At 38.9% G+C, this 22677-nt stretch overlaps 1 protein-coding gene across 1 annotated transcript in view; it reads left to right on the plus strand.

Moving 5' to 3' along the window:
• LOC124593960 (dynein beta chain, ciliary-like) overlaps positions 1 to 22677 on the plus strand; it is a 746507-nt gene that overhangs the window by 74401 nt on the left and 649429 nt on the right. The window contains exon 6 of the mRNA XM_047132308.1: positions 18210 to 18362. Within this exon, the coding sequence (XP_046988264.1) occupies positions 18210 to 18362 (153 nt within the window). The remainder of the gene's footprint in view (positions 1 to 18209; positions 18363 to 22677) is intronic.

The raw sequence follows: 22677 nt of genomic DNA on the forward strand, positions 1-22677 counted from the left end.
GATCGTAGTTCTTTCTGCGGGTGTAAGGTTAGTTTGCATGCGAGGGATTTGGGGAATTATGGTGAGGTAAGGTTTGAGGTTAAGAAATTCTGGAAACTTTCAGGGGGTGATTTGGGGCAGTGGAGGTGGATCACTGTTGGATGGAGGAGTGAACTGAGTCAGGCAGGATTCAACATTGATCTTCGGTTGAGTCAGTGTTGCGAGCCGAGAGGATGCAGCAGCAGCAGCTGTTGTGTGGTAAACAGTAAATTAATTTAGTCTTAGTTTTTTCTCCACATGCTTCTACAAAGAAGTGAACTATATGTGTATTTTACTGTGTAGACTAGCAGTTAGAAAATTAATCATAATTTTTGTTTTTGCATAAGTCTTGTGAATATCCTTGTGTAGGGTGGCTTCCTAGTGTAAGTTTTCCCATCACCAGAAGCTCCGTCATGCCACTTAAGTTTTAATTTTGTGCCAGTAGACAGCACACAGTCCAGCGCATTCTAGTTTGAATATTTATCTCATGCACTAACTTGGCAAACAGGATTTCTAATGACAGATATCTGTAAATACATCAACTTCAGTAGAGAAATTTATTTCTGTTTAATATCTTGTGGTCTCAGAGTACAGTGAGAAATCTGCACAGCGACTTTCAGTGTTACTTTATTCTCCTTTGGTATATTTTCAAACTCAGTAGCACCATTTGAGAGCATATCTTTTTTTTGTACACAGTACGATATGGCTAGGGTCTGTGCTTGTTGTGAGCAGACACAAGGAGAGTTGGCTGCTGTCCGTAAACAGCTGAAAGCTACATTGGCTACAATCAACAAGCTTTTAGCTAATGCTCAAAGTTGTGGCAATGTCGGGGCGCCAGTGACGGGATCTGAAACACCTTTAGTGCCACTGGAATTTCCTGGTGACCTGGACGTCACTGCGGCTTCTGATGCACAACATCTGACCGGTCCATCCTCACCCCAGAGTGCGTGGCAGACAGCAGTGGGTTCGCGTGTCACTGGGTGGAAGGCAAAGAGAGAGCAGGCCGTGTGGTGGCTGGCTCCCTATGCCTTGGCAACAGGTACAAGGTGCTACCCAGTGTTGATGCTAACTCTGAGCCAGCACGGGATGCCTCTCGTGTTGGGCCAGCAGTCAGTTTTGCTGCCCAGTCCAGACAATTACAGAGGGTGAGTATGCTTGTCATTGGGAGCTCCAATGTTAGGCGGGTGATGGAGCCCTTCAGGGAGATAGCAGGCAAGGTGGGAAAGAGTTCCAGTGTGCATTCGGTATGGTTGGCAGGAGGTCTCATCCGTGATGTGGATGAGGCCCTGCCGGCGGCTATCAAGTACATGGGATGCAACCGGATGAATGTAGTGGCACATCTCGGCACGAATGACGCCTGCCACTTGGGTTCTGAGGCCATCCTCGACTCTTTTTGGCATCTTGCTGATTTGGTGAAGGCAAATAGCAATGCAGATGGGGCACAGGCAAAGCTGTCTACTTGCAGCATCGTACCCAGGGTTGATTGTGGTCAATTTTTATTTTGTTGTTCAATGTAATTATCTTTTTCTCATTATGAAGCTGCTTCAATTTCTGGATTACTTGCCTCAATAGTTTGCAGTATTCTTTGTAATACATTTCAGTGCTAACATTAGAGCTGTTCCTAGATAGTAAATACAGTCTCCTTTTTGCCCCACATGATATCTGTATTCCTTGTGTAATCCATGGTTTATTTTTTGACTTATGTATGATTTGGGTTACCTTTATGGGAAAACTATTTTCAAAAGTGGAGGTAACTTTATTAATGAATGTTTTGTATTTTCCATTTGAGTCAGAAGTATTGTAAACATCTATACAGTTCATGTCTGTAAGCAATTTCGTGAATTTCTCAATTTTGTACTTATTTATTACCTTCTTGTACTCAAATTTAACAGATTTTTTATCCTGACAAGTTTCCACATTTAACACAAGATGACGCATGTCGTGAGCAGGTAGCCCATTTACTATTGGTTTTGTGATATGACTTTTTTCCCTAGATTTGTTTACAAAGATATTGTCAGTAGCAGTCTCAGAGCATTTACATATCCTAGTTGCGAAGTTCCCGGTAGGAATTAAATTGAATGATACTGTTACTGACTGCAATAATTGTTCACTGACAGAGATTTTCAATAAATTCACAGAAAATCACCAGCTACCACTATTTCCTTGTTTTTTACTGTGAGAAGGGACAACAGAGCTTCCAGATTTTTTTTATGAAGAGCTTAAAATTTCCTGAAGGTGATCTGTATATACCTACTATTATAAAGGGCTTTTCATGAAATACTAGTTCTATTGCACAAGCTTCTACGTGCTGCTCTGAGCAAAATTTATGAATATCAGTATTCTTGAAATCAAAATAGTTTCTGACAAATGTAGCAACTCCTCCTTTCTCCATATTTTCTCTACAGAAGTAAGAAGCTAGCTTGAATCCTTCAACATTTAACATATCTATACCAGTGGGCACATGATGTTCAGAGGGGCAGATTATATCAGCTGGTTTGCTCAACTCAAATTCTTCAACACAAACAAGCAACTCATTAAGCTTACCCCTTAGTCCTTGGATATGCTGATGCAGTAAGAATAACTGATTTTGCACACTGGCTGAATTAAAACTGGATGAACCAAATTTTCCTGTCAATTTTTGAGTATCTGTTGTTTCAATCAGAGGGTGCGTGCAAGAATTGTGTACCTAAAAATATGCTTTCTGGCTGCCTGTTTTATCAATGTGAATGTCATTTTCAGTCTGTCTCCGAACATCTTTTGTTTCTCCCCTCCCCACCCTAAAAGAATTGCTAATCTGTCACTTGTAGCCACTGGTACTTTACCACTTGTGACAGTGCCCCTCCCCCCCTCCTCCCCTTAAGTTATTTGCCATTAGCCCAGACAGTTTTCCCTTCCCTTTTTTGTTGAGGCGAAGGCCATGCCTAGTATAGTCCCACGTGCTGTTAAGAGTCAATAGAAACCACACCAGTATGAGATCCCATACCTGATCCAAGCAGCCGGTCCACCTCTAAATTAACTCTCGCGACAGAAGAGCTTAAATGAGGCCAGTCATGGTGCCTCAGAACAGACACAAGCCTAACACCAGTATGTCTCGGTGCTGAAGCTATCTTTACCAGGTCACTCTCAGTTCAGTAATTAGGGTTCCTATCTATGCTGTTGCGCACCCCACCCACTATTACCACAGTGCCTTCCTTTGTGAAGTCTTTGCAGAGTGAACCTACATCCTTTGTCACATGACCCAGACTTGCAGTAGGTTTAAAAAAACTTGTGACCTAGTGACCTGACCCTAGTTCATCCTGCAACAGTTGGCCAACACCTCTACCATGTGATTTACCTAAGAACAAAATTGTCTTCTTTTTCACAACTTTTTCTGACTTCTTACCTTTCAAACACTTTTTGAAAGTTTGCTGTGTCCTGTGTATTCCTAAATGTACTTGTGGCTCATCAGTTTCCAACTGTGACAACAGATCAAACCTGTTTTCCACATTGACAACAAGACTGTCTGAGAAAGTCCTATTCCTATTTCTTCTTTGACCTGTTGTCACTTCCCACCCCTCTTTTCCCTTCTCCCCCCTTAACTTTTCCAGATCTTGTTTCGCTTTATCTAGTTCTGCCTGAAGGGCAGCAATCTTCTCCTCCTGTTCCACTACACAACCAGTAGCCTTGTTTATTTGCCCGATCCCCACGCTGCTACAGTCACCCACATGAAAGAAACTGCAACAACCCTCACACCACACTCCAGAACTATCAATTCTACGGCTTTAATCTAAGTTAAAACAAGAATAACCTCCTAGACTACTAAATTAATATATTAAATTTATTACAAATTTTAGGCCTAAATATCTGATATTAATTTAAAACTTCTGGAAAAAGAATTGATCCTACACTATATAAACTTTTCACTTACTTCAGAACTTTTCACTTCGGCTACTTACTAGAAAATCAAATGGATAGTGTGTAAGAATACAGTAACAACACAAACTTTACTTTATTGATGTAATCATATAACTTATAGTATATGACAATGTAAACAAATCCTAGTCCAAAATTCATGCCTATGAAATGTTTTCTTTTTCCAGAAAATACTCAAAAAATGTGAAACCTTCAGTAGATAGCTTACAATAGGTATTAATTTACTTATTAATGATGTAATATTGTCTAAATTAATTGTTATTACTCAGTTAAACACTTATCTTTACGAGAGCTGTGAATGTACACTCTGGAATTACACGATTAGCACTTGTTTTGCCGAAACCACTGTGATACTTTGTGACATACCAGATTGCGGAACGAAAGGACTGAACTTATTCTGACTTCCTTTTCTCTTCTTTATGAGTCCCATTACATTCTCTCCTTTTTGGTCTTCTTCTGTCCATGCCTATTTTCTTTCATAAGTGGCAGTTGCTGAATTGGTTAACTCGATGCATGAAGCTACGATGTATTAAGTGATTTACTGTACTATGAGTTGTAATGAATGATGGAGGATGATGTACCCCTGTAAGTTGATAAGGAGGGGTGTGACGACTTTTATTTATTATCCCCCAGAGGATACCAAAGTTTTGTTGATATGAAGATATGTGTGAGGAGGTTGTTTTTATTGAGGTTATTTGTGAGCAGGCAAGAGGTCCTGTGGGTTAATGTGTTTGAAGGCAATGTACAGTCAAGAGCTGGTGTGTCATTTGTTTTAAGTGGTGGTGTTTCTGTTGTACAGATAATGTTTTGTGGTGGAAGCAAAGGAAGGTACAATGAATGGTAATGATGTTGCTAATTGTATGAGAGAAGCTGACTGAGTAATGGTAAATGGTGTATTTTATGCTGTCACCCAGAGGTCAGAGTAGAACAGCTAACTATATTTCATTCTGCCACACAACAAGTTCCTGATTGAGACAGTGGTGTGTCTTTGAAGTGATTTAAATTGCAGCTTCTGTTACCTGTGAACACTTGCTGTAAACAGAGGCTGCATGATGCAAACCTTGTGGATTGGCACCATTATTGCTTGTGACAAGCCAGCCACGCACCCACACACTAGTGCTACTCTTCCTCTTCTTTGTCTTTCCTATCATAATTAAGTTTAGTTTTCATATTGGATAGGTTTTCTGTGAGCATAAACTGTAATGAACTTCATGGGAAAATATCCCATCATCTTTTGAAAGAATTTTTGTCTACTGCCTGTGTTGTAAACTGTAGTTTTTCACTAAGAATTTATTTGGGACAATGTACTTGCTCAGTTGACTGTTATATAGTGCTTAAGTTTGAAGTGGTCGTAAGTAAACATTAAATTTTTTGTGAAAAGAATTGTACAGGTACATACTTCTTTGTATTTTCAGAGAAGTTAAGTATTTCTGAAGCTTTTGAGGTCTTTGAAGTTACCCTCTCTCATCTGTTGTTTATGTCTTTGTCATTTGACATCAGGCATTGTGCATTATTCAGCTTTGTTGCATGTGTTGCATTGTAGGTTTCTTTTGTTGACTAGGATTTTGTTTTGTCTTTCAACAGAATGCATAAAGTTTACCTTACTAATGTTTATCTGCAATTATTTGCCTTGCAGTTCTGCTTTGTGGATGAATTTTCATGTAACTTTTGTAACTAATGTTCAGCTCGTCTGCAGATGAGCTGATGCCATAGTCAGTCTAGAAGCATTTGTTTCCTTATTTTCATTCAAAGTGCCTCTCGTAAGGGTTAAAAGTGATCGCTAGTTTTTAATTCTTATCTGCACTGAATTGACCGTTTCCTTCAGTTTTTCTTTATAAAATTTTTCTAACCTGTGTCCAGTAAAATCAATATGCACTCTTTTCTTACTGACTTGTTGTACATGGAATCTGAAGTTCGAGCTGCAGTAATTTCTGTTGAACTCTGATCTGTACATAACAGAATTTTCATCGACTTGAAGCAACTCTGTTGTGCTTTTCATGCCATAGTGAATTCATAAGGTGACTGCCAGCGTCTTTTGAATTTTGTGTTTGCTGAAAGCTAATGCAGAGATACACTGTTCAAAATTAATGCAAGTACTGTACTAAGAATCCTAACTAAACCCTCCTGAACCTTATTTTTTGTCACACAAAAGTTAAGATCCTTCCATCTACAAATTTGATGTTGTTCTGTGCAAACTGTTATTGATGTTTAACCTGCTGCCAGATAACTTAGTCTATAATCTGTTTTCACATTTACTTAGTGTTGTATCGTAGGTACATGCTGTGCTTCAAAAAACATGTTTTCTTCAAGGTCACATTAGCAAGTACACGTGTGCTGTGTTGAGTGCTGGAAGCACCACCTTCCTCTCACCACTCGTGTCCTTTCTCCTTCCTTGCATCTAACCCTCCGCGTCCCCCTTCACACCATTTAACAGGGACCCATTCCTCCTCTTCTCCCTGCTTTCCCCTCTTCCTAGTAATACTCCATTATCCTCCCCTTTTGCCTCCCTCTTATGCACACACAACATACAGTTGCCCTACTGCCATTCAGAGCTTTACCCCTCCTGCCCTTCAAGTTTTTGAGTTGCCATTATGTTTCAGTGATATCACATAACATATATTACCTTCCCTGGCTTGTGACCCACGTGGGTGCATGCATCTGTCAATCTGAAGTTTGTTTACATGCATGTGCTACTGTTACACCTAACTGCAACCTAACCATGAATCTTTTTGTATTTTATGAACTGCTTATATGCTTATTACGTTTTCTCATTTCCTTTATGTGAAGTTCTACAAATAGGCCCAGAATATGCATTTCTCCATGCCTATAACTTGACATTTTACAAGCTTTTTTTATGCTAGTTGAACCTCCCATGGCAATTTGAAAATTGAAAATGTTAAGAACATCTTTCTTGAACTTCGTCATCATGGAGGAAAAAATAAAGTTGTAACTGATTTTCATTTTGAGTTGATAATCCAGCAGTGTTTCTAGTTATAATTTTAGTTGTAGAGAACAGATTATTAATAATTGTTGTATCAGATATTTAGAAAATTGTGGTTGAGGGACACTATTGGGAAAAATATTGAGTCCATGTATTATCCTGAGCACTAGAGCTTTTACTTTCTTGGTGTATTTTCATATTTTACTCCCCTTGGATTAATGAGAATTAGTAGTTTTTCAAGTGTTTTCCTGCAAAAGGCACTTAGAGTGGTACCATGGTTTTGATGGGATAGTGAGATGTGTTCTTACGTAAGATAATGAATATTAATGATTTGTCATAGATCTGTTCCTCAACTGCTTTTGCTTTACATTCTTTTTATAACTGTGTTGTGATGGAAGAATGCAGAAGGTTGAAATTAACAGTACAGATAGTCTACAAAAACCAGCAGAGTCCTCTAACTGGGGAGGTATCAGAATGGTGTCCCACAGGGTCCCTTATTGTTCTTAATGTTATGTGTTATGTTATGTGGTTTATTCATCTCATTACATACAATTTTCAAATCATTTGATTTGATGTACAGGAGACTTGTCAAGGTTTACAAAAGAAACTTTTTTCACTTTTTTAAGAGAACTGCAAAAGTTTACATTATATTTTACATTTCTAAGTTACAGCTACACATGTACATAAAATAATAAATGTATTACAATCCCTGTGTTCAGATTGTGAAGCTGTCCTCAATGAATTCATCGACAGAATAATAACACTTTTCCACCAGGAGAGTAAAGAGCAATCTTTTCAGTGAACCAATCTCCATTTTAAATATATTACTGCCTTTTATTTTATTGAAAATTTTTAACCCCATATACTCTGGCGTTTGGGCATAAAGTTTTAAACGATGTGTTGGAAGTTTGAAGTTATCTCTGTGGCGAGTGCTGTAGTTGTGGTCAAAACGGAAATTGTCTAGTGTATGTTGATTTCTATATAGGAACACCACCATCTCATATATGTAAAGTGAGGGGATAGATAGTACTTTTAAATTTTTTAACAGTGGTCGACAGGATTCCCGTTTTTTTGCAACACACATGTTTCTAATTACTTTCTTTTGTAATACTAGGAGCCTAGTGACATTTGCTGAATTTCCCCAGAAGATTATGCCATAACGAATAACTGACTCAAAGTAGCAGTGATAAACTATCTTTCTGGTATCTATGTTTGTGGCACCTGACAAAATACACATTGCAAATGCTAAGTTGTTCAGTTGATTTGCTAAGTAATCTATGTGTACCTTCCAATTTAAATTTTTGTCAAGATTTAGGCCTAAGAACTTCACGTGGTTTGCTTCTGTGATATCCTGATCATTGCAAGTTATCTTTATTTCACTCCTTTCTACTGATTTAGCTTCAAATTGCATCATTTTGGTTTTAGTTACATTTAGTTTTAGTCCATTTTGATAGAACCAAGATTCAAGTTTTTCTAAAGTGTTTTTGGCTTTTTCTGGAATATTTTCAGATACCTCATTTTCAATTAGAACTGATGTTTTTCTGGAATATTTTCAGATACCTCATTTTCAATTAGAACTGATGTATCATCAGCAAATAAGACTGAATGAACATCAATAGCAAGTGGTAGGTCATTTATGTAAAAAAGAAACAGATAGGGACCCAATATCGAACCTTGTGGGACTCCTTGGGGAACTGTTTTCCAGTCTGATGAATAATTGGTTCCATTTGAAGTTAAAATTACTCTTTGTTTCCTACCTGACAGGTAAGAGCTAAACCATTTTAAAGCAGTGTCTCTGATTCCATACATCTGTAATTTGTGGAGGAGTAATGCATGGTTCACTGAATCAAAAGCTTTAGTCAGATCACAGAATATACCTGTGACCTTTCTACCTTTATCTAACGTGGAGCATATTTTTTGGATAAACTCATTTATAGCATTCGCAGTGCTTTTACCCTGTTGGAATCCGAACTGGTTTTTAAAAATTATATCATTTACAGTAAGAAAGTTATTAATTTGTTTTGCTGCAATCTTTTCAAACACTTTAGAGAAGACCGGCAAGAGAGAGATAGGGCGGTAATTCCCCACATCTTCTGCCGATCCTTTCTTGAATAGAGGTTTGATCTCACCATATTTCAATACCTCTGGAAAGCATCCCTGTTCATAAGATTGATTTATAATAGTTGACAGTGGTTGGGAAATAATATCATACACATACTTGATTACAGATGTTGTTATTTCATCCCACCCATGTGAGGTTTTGTTTTTTAGAGACAATATTTCCTTTTCCACATCCCTTTGGGTTATTTTTTCAAATTGTTTAAAAGATGTGTTCTGGCTGTTTTCCAAATTTGTGATGCCCTGATAGAATGTCATATCCACATCCGATGTTACTACGTTTAGGAAGAATTCATTGAAACAACTTGACATCTGAACAGGGTTTACTATAATTTCATTTTTATGTCTAATTTTCAAAATCTCATGAATTTTTACTTTGGCTCCTAGTTCAGACTGAACAACTGACCACACTGCTTTTGTCTTATTTCTGTGTTCTCGTAGTATATTAACAACTTGCCACTTTATATTCATGAAGATGCAAAGTTATTTCTTTTTGCTGATGATACAAGTATAGTAATCACACCCAAGAAGCAAGAATCAGTTGAGGAAATTGCAAATAATGTCTTTCAGAAAATTATTAAGAGGTTCTCTGCAAATGGACTCTCACTAAATTTTGAGAAAACACAGTTTATACAATTCTGTACAGTAAATGGCATAACACCATTGATAAATATAGACTGTGAACGTATGTCTGTTGCTAAGGCAGAATACTCAAAATTTCTGGGTGTGTGTATTGATGAGAAATTGAATTGGAAGAAACACATTGATGATCTGCTGAAACGATTAGGTTCAGCTACTTATGCTATTAGGGTTATTGCAAATTTTGGTGATAATCGTATCAGTAAATTAGCCTACTATGCCTATTTTCATTCACTGCTTTCATATGGCATCATTTTTTAGGGCAGTTCGTCAGTAAGAGAGAAAGTATTCAATGCACAAAAGCGTGTAATCAGAATAATAGCTGGAGCCCACCCAAGATCACCTTAAAGACATTTATTTAAGGAACTCAGGATATTCACAGTACCTTCACAATACATATATTCACTTATGAAATTTGTCATTAATAACCCATCCCAATGAAAAAATAACAGCAAAGTGCATAGCTATAAAACTAGAAGAAAGGATGATATTCACTATTCTGGATTAAATCTCACTTTGGCACAGAAAGGGGTGAATTATGCTGCCACAAAAATCTTTGGTCATTTGTCAAATAGTATTAAAAGTCCGACAGATAGCGAACCGAATTTAAAAGTAAATTAAAAGAATTTCTGAATGACAACTCCTTCTACTCAATAGATGAACTCTTAGATATGAAGTAGTAACAGGGAAAAAATTAATTAATTAATCAATTATTTTGTTTAAAAAAAAAAACTTATGTTAAAGTGACACGTTCCACATCATTACGAAATGTCCTATTCATGATCTATGGAACAAGAATTAATGTATGTATGTAGTAGGTGACACATGCTGATTTTATTTTGTGATTCAGGGAATCTGATAAGCATTCAAAGGAGTATGTGTTTTCTACAATTAATGAGTAGTTTAAGTTGAAACTAGATAATGCCTAGGAAGTCCCTCCACATTTCATTCGGTCCACAGATGTTTAAGGTCATACCAGATCCTCATTTTGCAATTGAGCAATATTATGTCGAGTCTTTAGCAGTAACGCACGAGGAATTTTGAAGATATGTAAAGCTATTTGTATAATTTTAACTAAGTGATATGTATAAGGACTATTACCACATGAGGCAATTTAAGGTGTATATTTAGCTATATTGGTCTTTCCTAATTACAAACAATTGAGACAGTGACAGTTTATCAGATGCTCTGAAATGACTGAATAATTTTGACCCATCTGTGAAGTTTCACTCTGTCTTTCTTACTGGATATTCTGAAGTACTGCAGTACGCCAGGTTGAATTTTAATATTAGACATTTGTTGGTTGTGTTCTGTAGCCTTTCCTATCTCTCAATTTTATCCATAGCCCCAGTATTTTGTCAGTATTATTTTTATGTGGGGATCTAAAAGAAACATGTTGATTGAAAGTGAAGAAAAGAGACAGCTTCTGAGTACCCTAAACAGCTGTCACATGAAACCACCCTGTGTGAAACCCAGTAGAATAACAGTTTTCATCTTCCCTATTTTATAATATCTTCACAAACATCGAAGATAGTGTCACTGAGGCACAGAATGTAAACTTAGGTCTTTCAGATCACAGCACACTTGTCACATGTACAAAAATTCTTCTATACCCAAGGTAGTAAAATAAAAGTGAGAACATAAAAGACACTTCTGCACAGAAAAAGTAAATACTTTTGTTCAGACTTTAGCAAAGGGAACCTGGGAACATATATTTTCAAAAACAACAACTGATGACTCATACAATGCTTTTTGTAGTATTTTCATGTACCTATTTGAGATGTGTTTTCCAAAAAGGCTTACAAAAATCAGTGTCATGCCAAGAAATGACAGCCAGTGGGTATCGCCTGCTATCATAGTATCTAGTCAAACTCTAAAACATCTCAGTCAAATAAAAAAAGACAACAAAGACAAACAATTTGCAGACTATGTTAAGACATATAAGAACATTTATAGGAAGGTGATTGAAAACGCTAAAACAATGCACATTGACAAAGTAATTTTAGGGTCAACAAACACATCAAATCAATATGGAATGCAGTGAAAAAAAAAGAAATAAACAAAAATGTTAAAAACGAAGAGGACATTGTTTTAAAAGATGATCGTGGTGTTTTACTCACAAATCTTACCTTTGTAAATTACATAAATGACTACTTCATAAATACTCCCATCAATCTGAGTAAAAATTGCCATAGGAATAGTGAAACCTGTGTTCAAAGAGAACAAAGTATCAATTCAATATTGCTGTGCCCCACAAATAAACCAGACGTTCTAAGAATAACAAAAACAATGAAGAATAAATTGTCTGCAGGGATTGACGAATTACCTGCTTTGGGCGTAATAAAATGTGCTAGTGTCGTGTCAGAATTGCTCTCACATATCATAAATATATCATTATTAGAAGGAGTGTTTCCACAAAGATTAAATATTTCAAAAATAAAACCACTGTATAAAAGGGCAATAAGTTGGAAATCATAGACCAATAGCTTTGTTATCTATAGTTTCAGAAGTAATATAGACAGTCATTAAACATTGTATTACAAATGTGCTTGACAAATTCAATCTCTTGTCTGTAAATCAGAACAGTTTTTTCAAAGGCCAAGTGTTGCCAACATCTGCAACTATAGTTTTTAATATTTAGAAAATTGGTTTGAATGAACAAGTTAACTTTAAATATTTCAAAACTAATTACATCCATTATATGAAAACAAAGTCACAAAATGACCTAGATCTCAGAATACAAAATAAAGAAGTTGAGAGAGTAGCTGTCACAAAATTTTTAGGTACCCACATAGATGAAAATTTGGATCGGAAAGCCCACATGTCACTAGCAAGTTAAGTTTCGCTGGCTTTGCACTACGTGTAATTAGTAATGTGTCTAGTAAACAATGTAGAAGAACAGTCTACTTCACTTACATTCACACTGCTATTACCTATGGCCTCACCTTCTGGGGTCATAATATGAAAAATCTAAAAACCATCTTCACACTACAAGAACCATCTTCGCACTACAAAAATGAGCTGTTAGAATAATTACAAACAGTTCCAGGCTAAAACTGTTGTGACTCGCCGATCTTTCAAAGTGCCGCTGCGCAGTTACACGCGTCCTCTACATGCGGCGCTGTCTGCCAGCCATGCAGCAGCAGCGCCATGTAAGCGGCCAGCCAGCCAGCGGCAGCTAGACTTGGACTCAGTTATGATTTGACTGTTAAAGTGTACACACGTCTTACTCTGTTTACTTAATCTGTGACTTTCATGTATTTCGTCTTCCTTGAAATATATTTGTTCAACTTGAAGTTATAACAATTGGCGACGAGGATGGAATTTTTCTTTTCCAACGTTGACCTACATGTTTCGATGGCTACTTTAGAGTAACTATTGCAAGGTCTCATAGAACAGCAAACGATTCTCACAAATGCGATTCATGATTTCGTCGTGGCATCAAATGCGGGGCGTCTCTCATCATTCTCTCTACCTACTTTTCCTCCTTACGATGAGACGGCGGAAGACTGTTCTGATTACGAAAAACGTCTTTGACAGCACTTCTTGGCATTTCATGTCGCGGATGAACAAACATGTAAGTCACTGTTCCTTTCATGGATTTCACCTCAAATGTATCGGTTGTTGTCACAATTGGCTCCTTTGAAACATCCTATGTCTTTGTCCTTTGCTGAAATGTGCTCACTTCTGTCTGTCTATCACTTCTGTCTGTCTATTTTCAAAAGCAAACGCATGTGTTGCCTTTTATCGTTGTCAGAAACAACGGAATCAATCCTATCGCGCTTGGATTGCTGAACTTCACGGCCTCAGTAGAAAGTGTCAATTTGTTACTGAAGTTCACAAAGAATCCTACGCCAATTCCATGGTACGGGATGCTATTATCCAATCGGCGCCCGACAAAGAAGTTAGGCAATGAGCCCTTCAGTTGGCAAATCTGACTCTAGATGAAGTCCTATCCATCGCTCAGTCTTTTGAAATTTCTCGCGCCGCTGGAGCGCAAATAGAGGCATGGGGTGACGTCGGGGAAATACAACCTCTGTGCGATCTTGACAAAGCGTGTGGCATGTCCCCGTCGGCCGACGTAGCCGCAGTACACTCCCAAGCGCAGCCTCGGCCTAACCTAAACAAACCACTAAGAAACTGTAGCAAAACCCATGGCAACTTCCTTCATGTTCGCGGTGTTTTACGAAACATTCACAAGAATATTGTCCACAACGTTGGGCCGTGTGTCACAGATGCAAAAAAAAGGGTCATGTGTCATCTGTTTGCAAATCCGACTGCATACAAGATGTTCATGAACATGATGCTGATTCTGATTCTGTGTTGTCTGTCAATTGTACTTCTTCCCTTTCAGGGAAGTTATTCCTCACTGTCCAAATACTTGGTTGAGATGTTCGCATGCAGGTGGATACTGGTTCTGCTGCCACTATCATCAATTCTCAGACGTATCTTCAGTTGGGTTCTCCAATCCTGTCACCTGTCACTAGGCAATTACGGACTTACAATAAACAGATTTCTCTCTTGGGACAATTTGATGCTGAGGTATCTTACAAATCTGTTGTTCGCACTGTTCACATATTTGTGGTCGACCATAGTAACGCAGAGAATCTTTTTGGTTTCGATGCCTTTCGTGTTTTTGGGTTCTCCATAGATGACTCTGTCAATATCGTTTCTGATGCTATTCCTTATGCTCAATTGGATTCCTTGTCGATGGCATTTTCATCCCTTTTTTCTCCTGGGTTAGGCTGTGCAAACGACTTTGAAGCTTTTATCACGATCGAACCCACTGCTCGGCCTAAGTTTTTTCGGGCTCGGCCCATTCCTGTGGCCCTTCGTGATCAGGTCAAACGGGAGCTGGATCGTCTCACTGTTTTCAAAGCCACTGTAAATGCTAAATGCCTTATCGACACCTACCCTATGCCTCGACCTGAAGAATTGTTCACTAAACTTGCTGGAGGCCAGTATTTTTCTAAACTTGACCTGTCAGAAGCTTATCATCAACTTCCTCTTGATGCTGCTTCCTGGCAGTTTCTGGTCCTTAACACGCCTTTCGTCCTCTATCAATACCAACGATTGCCATTCGGGGTTGCCAGTGCCCCTGCTCTCTTTCAGTGATTCTTGGAACAATTATTGCTCACTGTCCCAGGGTGTATAAATTACCAGGATGACATTGTTGTCACTGGCTCCACCACTGATGAACATCTTCAAAATCTCCGCACACTTTTTCATGTCTTACAGACTGCTGGTCTTAAGTGTAATCTTCAGAAATCAAAATTTTTTCAGGCATCTATCACGTACTAGGGGTTTCAACTCTCTCGGGATGGTATTCGTCCGCTTCAGCAAACTGTCGCTGCGATCGATGCCCTTCCTCGCCCTACATCTTTAAAGGAACTGCAGGCCTTCTTGGGGAAAATAGCATACTATCACAAATCTTTACCATCTGCTGCTTCGATGGCTCAGCCGTTGCATCGCCTGTTGCATAAAAACATGCCTTTTCACTGGTCCGCGTCATGCGATGCGGCTTTCCAGAAATTGAAGACTATGCTGAAACAGGCCCCGTGCCTGGCTACTTATTGACCTGGCCAACTTCTTGTTCTTGCCATGGACGCGTCTCAATACAGGGTCGGTGCAGTCCTTGCGCACCGTTTTTCTGACGGTTCTGAACAACCCATTGCTTATGCCTCCAAAACGCTCACGGATGCCCAACAAAAGTATTCTCAAATTGAAAAAGAAGCTTTGGCCATTATTTATGCTCTTCATAAGTTTGGTGTTTTTCTCTATGGATCTAAATTTCATCTTGTTACGGATCACAAACCACTTGTTTCCTTGTTTCATCCATCGTCACTTCCCGACAAGGCTGCACACCGCCTCCAGCGTTGGGCTCTTTACTTGTCTCGTTTCAATTATGAGATTCATTTCCGGCCGATGGCTCAACTTTCGAATGCTGATGCACTGTCTCGCCTTCCCATGGGTCCTGATCTGGCGTTCGATAGGACAAACTTTTGTGTTTCCACCTGGATGTTGCCGAGCAGCGGGTTGTGGACGGGTTCCCCATCACCGGGGACCGGCTGGCGGCTGCTACGAGTTCTGACCCTACCCTCTCCCGCGTTTTACGCTGTATTCAGAAGGGTTGGCCAGATCATCCATCCACTAAGACTTCTGATCCATTGCGGAACTACTACGCTTTGCGTTACCGCCTCACGGCTAGGGATGGTGTTATCCTTCTTTCCACCAAAAATGCTTCGCCGCGTGTTGTGGTACCTGCATCTTTGCGTGTTTCGGTCTTGCGCCTCCTTCACCAAGGGCACTGGGGTGTCTCTCGCACAAAATCTCTGGCGCACTGTCATGTGTATTGGCCCGGCATTGACTCTAATCGCACACATGGTCACTGCCTGCGGCCCTTGTGCGTCACAGGCCGCCTCCCCGAAGTCATCTTTGGCACCGTGACCTTCGCCTGAGAAGCCCTGGGAGCGTATTCATGCTGACTTTTTTAGGTACTTATTGGCTTCTCGTTATTGACGTTTACTCTAACTTTCCTTTCATTGTCCGTTGCATGTTGCCTACCATCGCAGCAACCACCAATGCTCTAGCTCGCATTTTCTCTTTGGAAGGCCTTCCCTCTACTCTTGTTACTGATAATGGTCCGCAATTTGCCTCTTCCGATTTTGAGGATTTTTAAGCGCATCACGGCGTCATGCATGTCACGACCCCTCCGTTCCATCCACAGTCAAACGGTGAGGCTGAACGACTGGTCCGCACATTTAAGGCTCAGATGAGGAAACTCCTGACTTCTTCTGCTGATGATGCACTTCTCCAATTTCTGGCTTCTTACCATTTCACCCCCATGGGCCACCACAGCCCGGCTGAGCTCTTACATGGCCGACAGCCCCGCACGCTACTTCATATTCTGTGGCCTTCCACTTCACGGCTGCGGGTGTCTTCGCTTGGCTGGTTCACCGTCGACGACCTTGTATGGGTACGGGGATATGGCAGGCGGCCAAAATGGAGTCCTGGCCGCATCTTACGACACCGTGGCCAACGCCTGTATGAAATCCAGACGGACATGGGTGTTGCAGTGCGTCATTCGGACCAGCTTCGGCCTCGTGTGCTGGCAACGGCTGTTCCGGATGCCGCTACAACCCCTTTGGCTCTACCTGACACACGGGATACTGGAATCTCTCATTACTCACAATGCAGTGCTCTTACCATCATATCAGTGCCAGCACAAGAACTGACGCCACCAGGAGACGTGCCCATGCAGGAACCAGATGACCATCATCTGTCGGAGCAACTCTACTCGCCTCCTTCTCCTACGGACGCGGATACATCACCCTTGTCTCCTGTTATAACAACCAGACTTGCCGCAACAGGCAGATTGGTGCACGGGGCCCCAGCAGATATGACCCCCACGCCTCCTGTCGTCTCAACCCGTTATCATCAGGGACACTTCCGTCCGTACGGGAAGCCTCCTCCTCGAGACTTTACGGCCAGTCAAACAACACCTGTGGATGTTAGCAATCTACAGGCCACCTCCATCAAGACCTGTGCAAAAAATTCAAAGGGGGGAAAAGTGTTGTGACTCGCCGATCTTTCAAAGTGCCGCTGCGCAGTTACGCTCATGCGGCGCTGTCTGCCAGCCATGCAGCAGCAGTGCCACATAAGTGGCCAGTCAGCTAACGGCCGCTAGACTTGGACTCAGTTATGATTTGACTGTTGAAGTGTACACACGTCTTACTCCGTTTACTTGATCTGTGGCTTTCATGTATTGCGTCTTCCTTGCAATATATTTGTTCAACTTGAAGTTATAACAAAAACCCTCCAAGCATATATTTTGACAGCTAAATATTCTACCTTTACCATGCCTCTACATACAAAAAAGTGTAATTAACATAAAAAGGGGCATTGAAAATTTCAAAAACAACCCAAGTCTGCATTCAAATAATATAAGAATGTGCAGTGATATCCATATAAAAAGAGTAAACAAGGCTACTACACAAAAGCTAACAAACATTAAAGATATAAAATTGTATTACAAACTTACAGCCCATATACAAGAAATGAAAAAGTTGTGTACATTTAATGAAGCAGTATTCAAGTTATTAATGACCAACTGCTATTACAGTGTAGAGTACCTTCAGCAACCTAGTAACAAGTCATTATATTCATGTATTCACGAACAGTTGTGGTACACCTTACACACAAGTTGGTTCATCGCTAGTCTCATTGCGTATGTATTGTTTTTCTGTTTCAGGAGTGTAAACCATTTTATTTATTATATCATGTTACATCAGCCATCTTGTTTCTGTGTTGGAGAGCAATACATTTATCTGTATCTTGAATTATACTAACAGTCATTTTGTTTTTACATCAGATGAACTATTATTTCACTTCCAATGTTTATCACAGAAGGAGCCATTTCTGACATGATTTTCTTCATAATCGATTATGGAACAACATAACTGTTTTGCACATTACAGATAAAGTATTTAAAGATTGCTACAAATCCTTTCTTAGTAATAAGAGTTATTTAATTTCATTCAAAGCTACATATGACACTGTTTTTTTTTTCTTTTGTGTGCAGAAATTTTGTTTTGGAATAACCGTCTGAAGAACATGGAAAATTTGTACCATCAGATGCGTGACCCTCGAGTTGTGGATATGGCTTCAATACTAGAGCTGACTGATAGTGCATATTTCCCATGCTTCAAGTCAATGTTCCGCAATGTAGTAGCAGGTAATACTGTAATTTTTGACTGATAATTAACATTTTTAAAGTCTTGCTTTGTAAGTCACTGTCATAGTGAAGCTAAGATCAGTACTGTAAATAGTGAACATACAACAATTGAAATTTAGAAATAAAATGGGTTTGAAATTCTACAACTAAATATGTGACTCTCAGTTTATCCAGTATATCATTAATGGTTTAGTTGTGATTGATATGTGGCAGGTGCCTGTGAACAATGTGTTGCAGATGGCACGTGATGCAACTGTTCAAGCTGTGCTATCAGCTGTACACGAAGTGGTTTCTTTTGAAAGGTTGCATAGTTTAGGGCTTTTGAAGAATCATTGTTTTTTATGTCAATTTTCTCTTTTAATTGTATCAGTAGAAAATTCATTCGAGAAAACTAAGAAGTTATGAGACAGAATAGGTATAGGTAGCCATTATTTACTTCCAGGAGGCAAAATGAGTAAAACTACTGGTACACATGTATAAAATGGGCACAGTGCCTAGCATTTGGAAATAATAGTTTCTTCCTAGGGGAAGGGTGGCGGGGCTGAGTGGGTGGGGGGGGGGGGGGGAGGGGGGGAAGAAGAGGTTAAAAGAAAGGGCTGGTCATTCAGACCCCACAATGAGAGGGACCCACCCGTAATGAGGGCGATGGTAGGCAGAGACCTTTGTCTTTTTATAAAAATAAAACTGAAACCTAAAAACAGCAGGAATCATGTTTAATAGGATTGGATGTGTTTGTGGCAGTGTACCTAATTATTATTTTAGTGAACATCCTTCTTTTTGGTATATATTACAGGGTGCACATAATGTCCTGGAACTCTTTCAATTATTTATTGCACAAGAACCAACATTGTACAGATATCAACATATGTCATTTTGAAGAGAAACTCTGAAAGTTTTTTTTCATGTATACCACCACAGCACATTTTGTTACTGTGCCGGTAGTTAGCACTAGTCGCAAACACGGCGAGTTCAGGTACGGAGCAAGCTGTTTCAGAAATGGCCTTCCTGATCACCAGATCTAACTCCTTGTGACTTTTTTCTGTGGGGACACATTAAAGATCGCCTCTACCACATGATGTAGCAGAGCTCTGGAACAGAATACACGACAATGCCATACTGGGACAGGTCTGGCAAGAATTCGATTACTGTATTGATGTCTGCCGGGTCACTCATGGTTCGCATATCGAATGTTTGTAAAAAAAAAAAACAAAAAACTTTCAGAGTTTCTCTTCAAAATGCAATATGTATGACATCTATACAATGTTTAGTTCTTGTGCAATAAATAATTGAAGGTATTCTGGGACTTTATGTACACCCTGTATACCTTACAACAGATAGTAAATGAGCACACTCCACTCTCTCTGCCCTGTACCTCTTCCTTAATCTGCCTGTAACTTTGTCCTTCTTCCTCTCTTTCCAGCAGTATTTTCCTTTATTAACTCTTCAAAGCAGGCAATTTCTTCGCAGTTCATTGCATGTCACACCCAGGATGTTTTCTTCATACATATCATTTACACTAGTTCTCTTCGCTCTCTTCTTCTTGGAAATACTTCTTCATTTGTCATTCCGTCAGTCCATTTCACTTTTAGCACTTTCACCACATTTCAAAAGTATTCTGGTAATTTTCCTCTTTCTTTTTTGATTGTCAGTATTTGATTCCATATGATATTTCACTTCAGATAAGACACTTGGTGAATCCCTTTTTTAACTCTGTCAGAAAGCATTTTGCTACCAACAAACCTTTCATTATTTCAAAAGTTCTTTTATCTGTAGATATAGAATATCTTATTTTCCCTAAGCAGCTTCTATTCCCTGTCACCAAACTTCCCAAGTACCCAAATGATTTTTCATGTTTTCTGATTTCCATCACTTTGATGTTTCCTATCCTCCGTCCATACTCTTTTCTCGCTTTTACAATTCTCACTCTCATTAATTGTAGTTCTTTCTTTGACTCAGCCAACACTGACTGATCATCTGCATATTTCATTTTATTGGAAACTATCTAGAAACGCAAGTAAAAACTACTAAATATTAATTTTTATTTAAATTTTTCTCACACAAAAGTGTTCTTTCATGCAGGATAAGTATCAGCTCGTGTATTGCTTAATAATCACACAGACTAGGCAAATAAGTTTTATCACACAGAATTGTCGAGGAGTGTATGCCCAGTAGTTGTGTTATCATGTGTACATTCTTAGAAATACATGTATGCTTCCTGAAGAACAACGTTGCTGCAGTTTTCAGTTTAACCTGTGAATATGTCACAGTGTGACTTGAGTTTCAAAGTTATAACTAGTTCGTTTTCAGACATTGTATTTGTCTGTATGTCCAATGTTCTGTCATAGATATTCTGCAACATATTTATGTGGTCAGTGAGCATGGTGTGCAGTATTTCTCGCCAGTCTTACAGTCCTTAACTAAGATTGGTTATAGTAGAATTGAAGGAGTCTCAGTAAACTCAAATGTACATTTAAAAAAATGGAAAATCGAGGGTAGAATAATGTTGTAAATGCATACTTTATGGTATATGTTCATGGAAATTATTACTGGTGTCTACCACAAAGAGGACTTTGAATATGAACTGGTACAGACCTGCTAATCATTTGTGGATCAGTCAAAATTGGTAGACACTTTTGGATCATAGAAGTAACCAAAGATTGTGAAATTTAATATGTATTAATACAAAGTAATGAAATTTGCACAGAAATCAATTCTTGATAATATATTGTGAACAAGTTTGTTGTCTTCTTTATACAGACTGTAGTTTCTTTATATAGACTGTAGTGAATAAAACAGTAACCCACTGTGTTCCGTAGGTGCCAGTGAGTTCAAAGGCCAGCCACCAGATGTGTTCTTTTTTCAGTGTCAGTGGTTGTTTTGTTTAGTGATGCTCCATGGGATTAGACAGCGAGAACTTCTTTGCTTAGTAGAGACACTTCGTGCTTAATATTAATTTGCTGCAGTTTATAAATCACAAGTTCTTGCTTATCTTCAACATGTACTTGTCAATATATGTTTATTGTTCTGATTTATATGAATGCCAGTAATTTATGTGCTGTCATGGCCATTGTACCGGAAGACATGCAGAAGTAGTTTGGATGAATATTATTACAGTTGTTCTGACATTGCTGACTTGGATGTGATCAGCCTACAGATACTAGAAAAATAAGTACAAACTATCATGATGGACAGCAGAATTTTCAAACTATTAAAATGCAAGACTCCGTGAGTGCTGAAGCAATCTGGTTTGCACAGGTATGCACTGAGTATCTGCATCATGAGAGTAGCGTGCACATAAAGTGCTAATGCAAGAAGGTATCAGACACAGGAGGCCGTCACAATCCCTAAGGCACCTGCGTAGTAAAGTTGATGTAGGACTATTCGACACATAATTTTGTACACTGCTGAGTAGCCGTTTTCTGACTCAGGTTAAAGCTATGATAGCATAAATGTCCTTTGACACCATCACAGATCTGGGTGGCAGGATTCAAGGTGCAATAATTGGGACCTGGATTTTAATGACAAGTCATATATTTTCCCTGAACTTTAGGGTGAATTTTACAACAATTTATGCATGAATCCAGATAAAGTAGTGTAGATAAATGTATTTTTATTGTGTGTGTAAAGTCATGTTCACACCTTTTTCAGTAATAATTCCTATTTTGGCCAACGTTTGCCACAATATGCTATATTTTAGCCAACTTTTCCCAAAAAAACACGAATTTGTCATGTATTTAAGGACACTAGAATAAAAACATGACTATGTTGCTCGCATAGCAATCTTTCAGATGATATTGCCACAAATAAGCACAACAATTGCTGCAGAGCTTTGTCAATCAGGACTATAGTTTGGGGAAGCATTATTTTGTGGACTATATGAAGTTAATTTTAGTACAGGAAAGTGCTTTCATATGCAACAACACCGTAATACTGCCAATCACAGCAGCTGTGTAAAGAGAAGTGCTGAAAATGACAGCATACAAACACTATAATTTTGAACAGGAAGGTCCAGCTTCAACCATGCAATCTTTCTTCAAGGACTTATGTGGGATGATAGTATCTTGCAACATGCCATTTTAGAAGATGAAGAAGCCATGCTTCAGATAATTCTTGGTGAAGCACACAACAAATTCAGTTCCAGATGAATCTACATTGAGAAAGAACTATTTATTCATGTGCTGCATGGAGGTGTGCAACGAAATATAAATTAATGCTGCTGACCAAAAGCTGTGTGACCATAGATGAAATTAACAATGTGGGTGTGTGTTACGTTGCAAATGATGTTGTTGTTTTCTTAAATTTGACGAGCCTGGAG

The sequence above is a fragment of the Schistocerca americana genome, chromosome 2 (genome assembly GCF_021461395.2).
Source record: "Schistocerca americana isolate TAMUIC-IGC-003095 chromosome 2, iqSchAmer2.1, whole genome shotgun sequence".
Classification (NCBI taxonomy): Eukaryota; Metazoa; Arthropoda; class Insecta; order Orthoptera; family Acrididae; genus Schistocerca; species Schistocerca americana.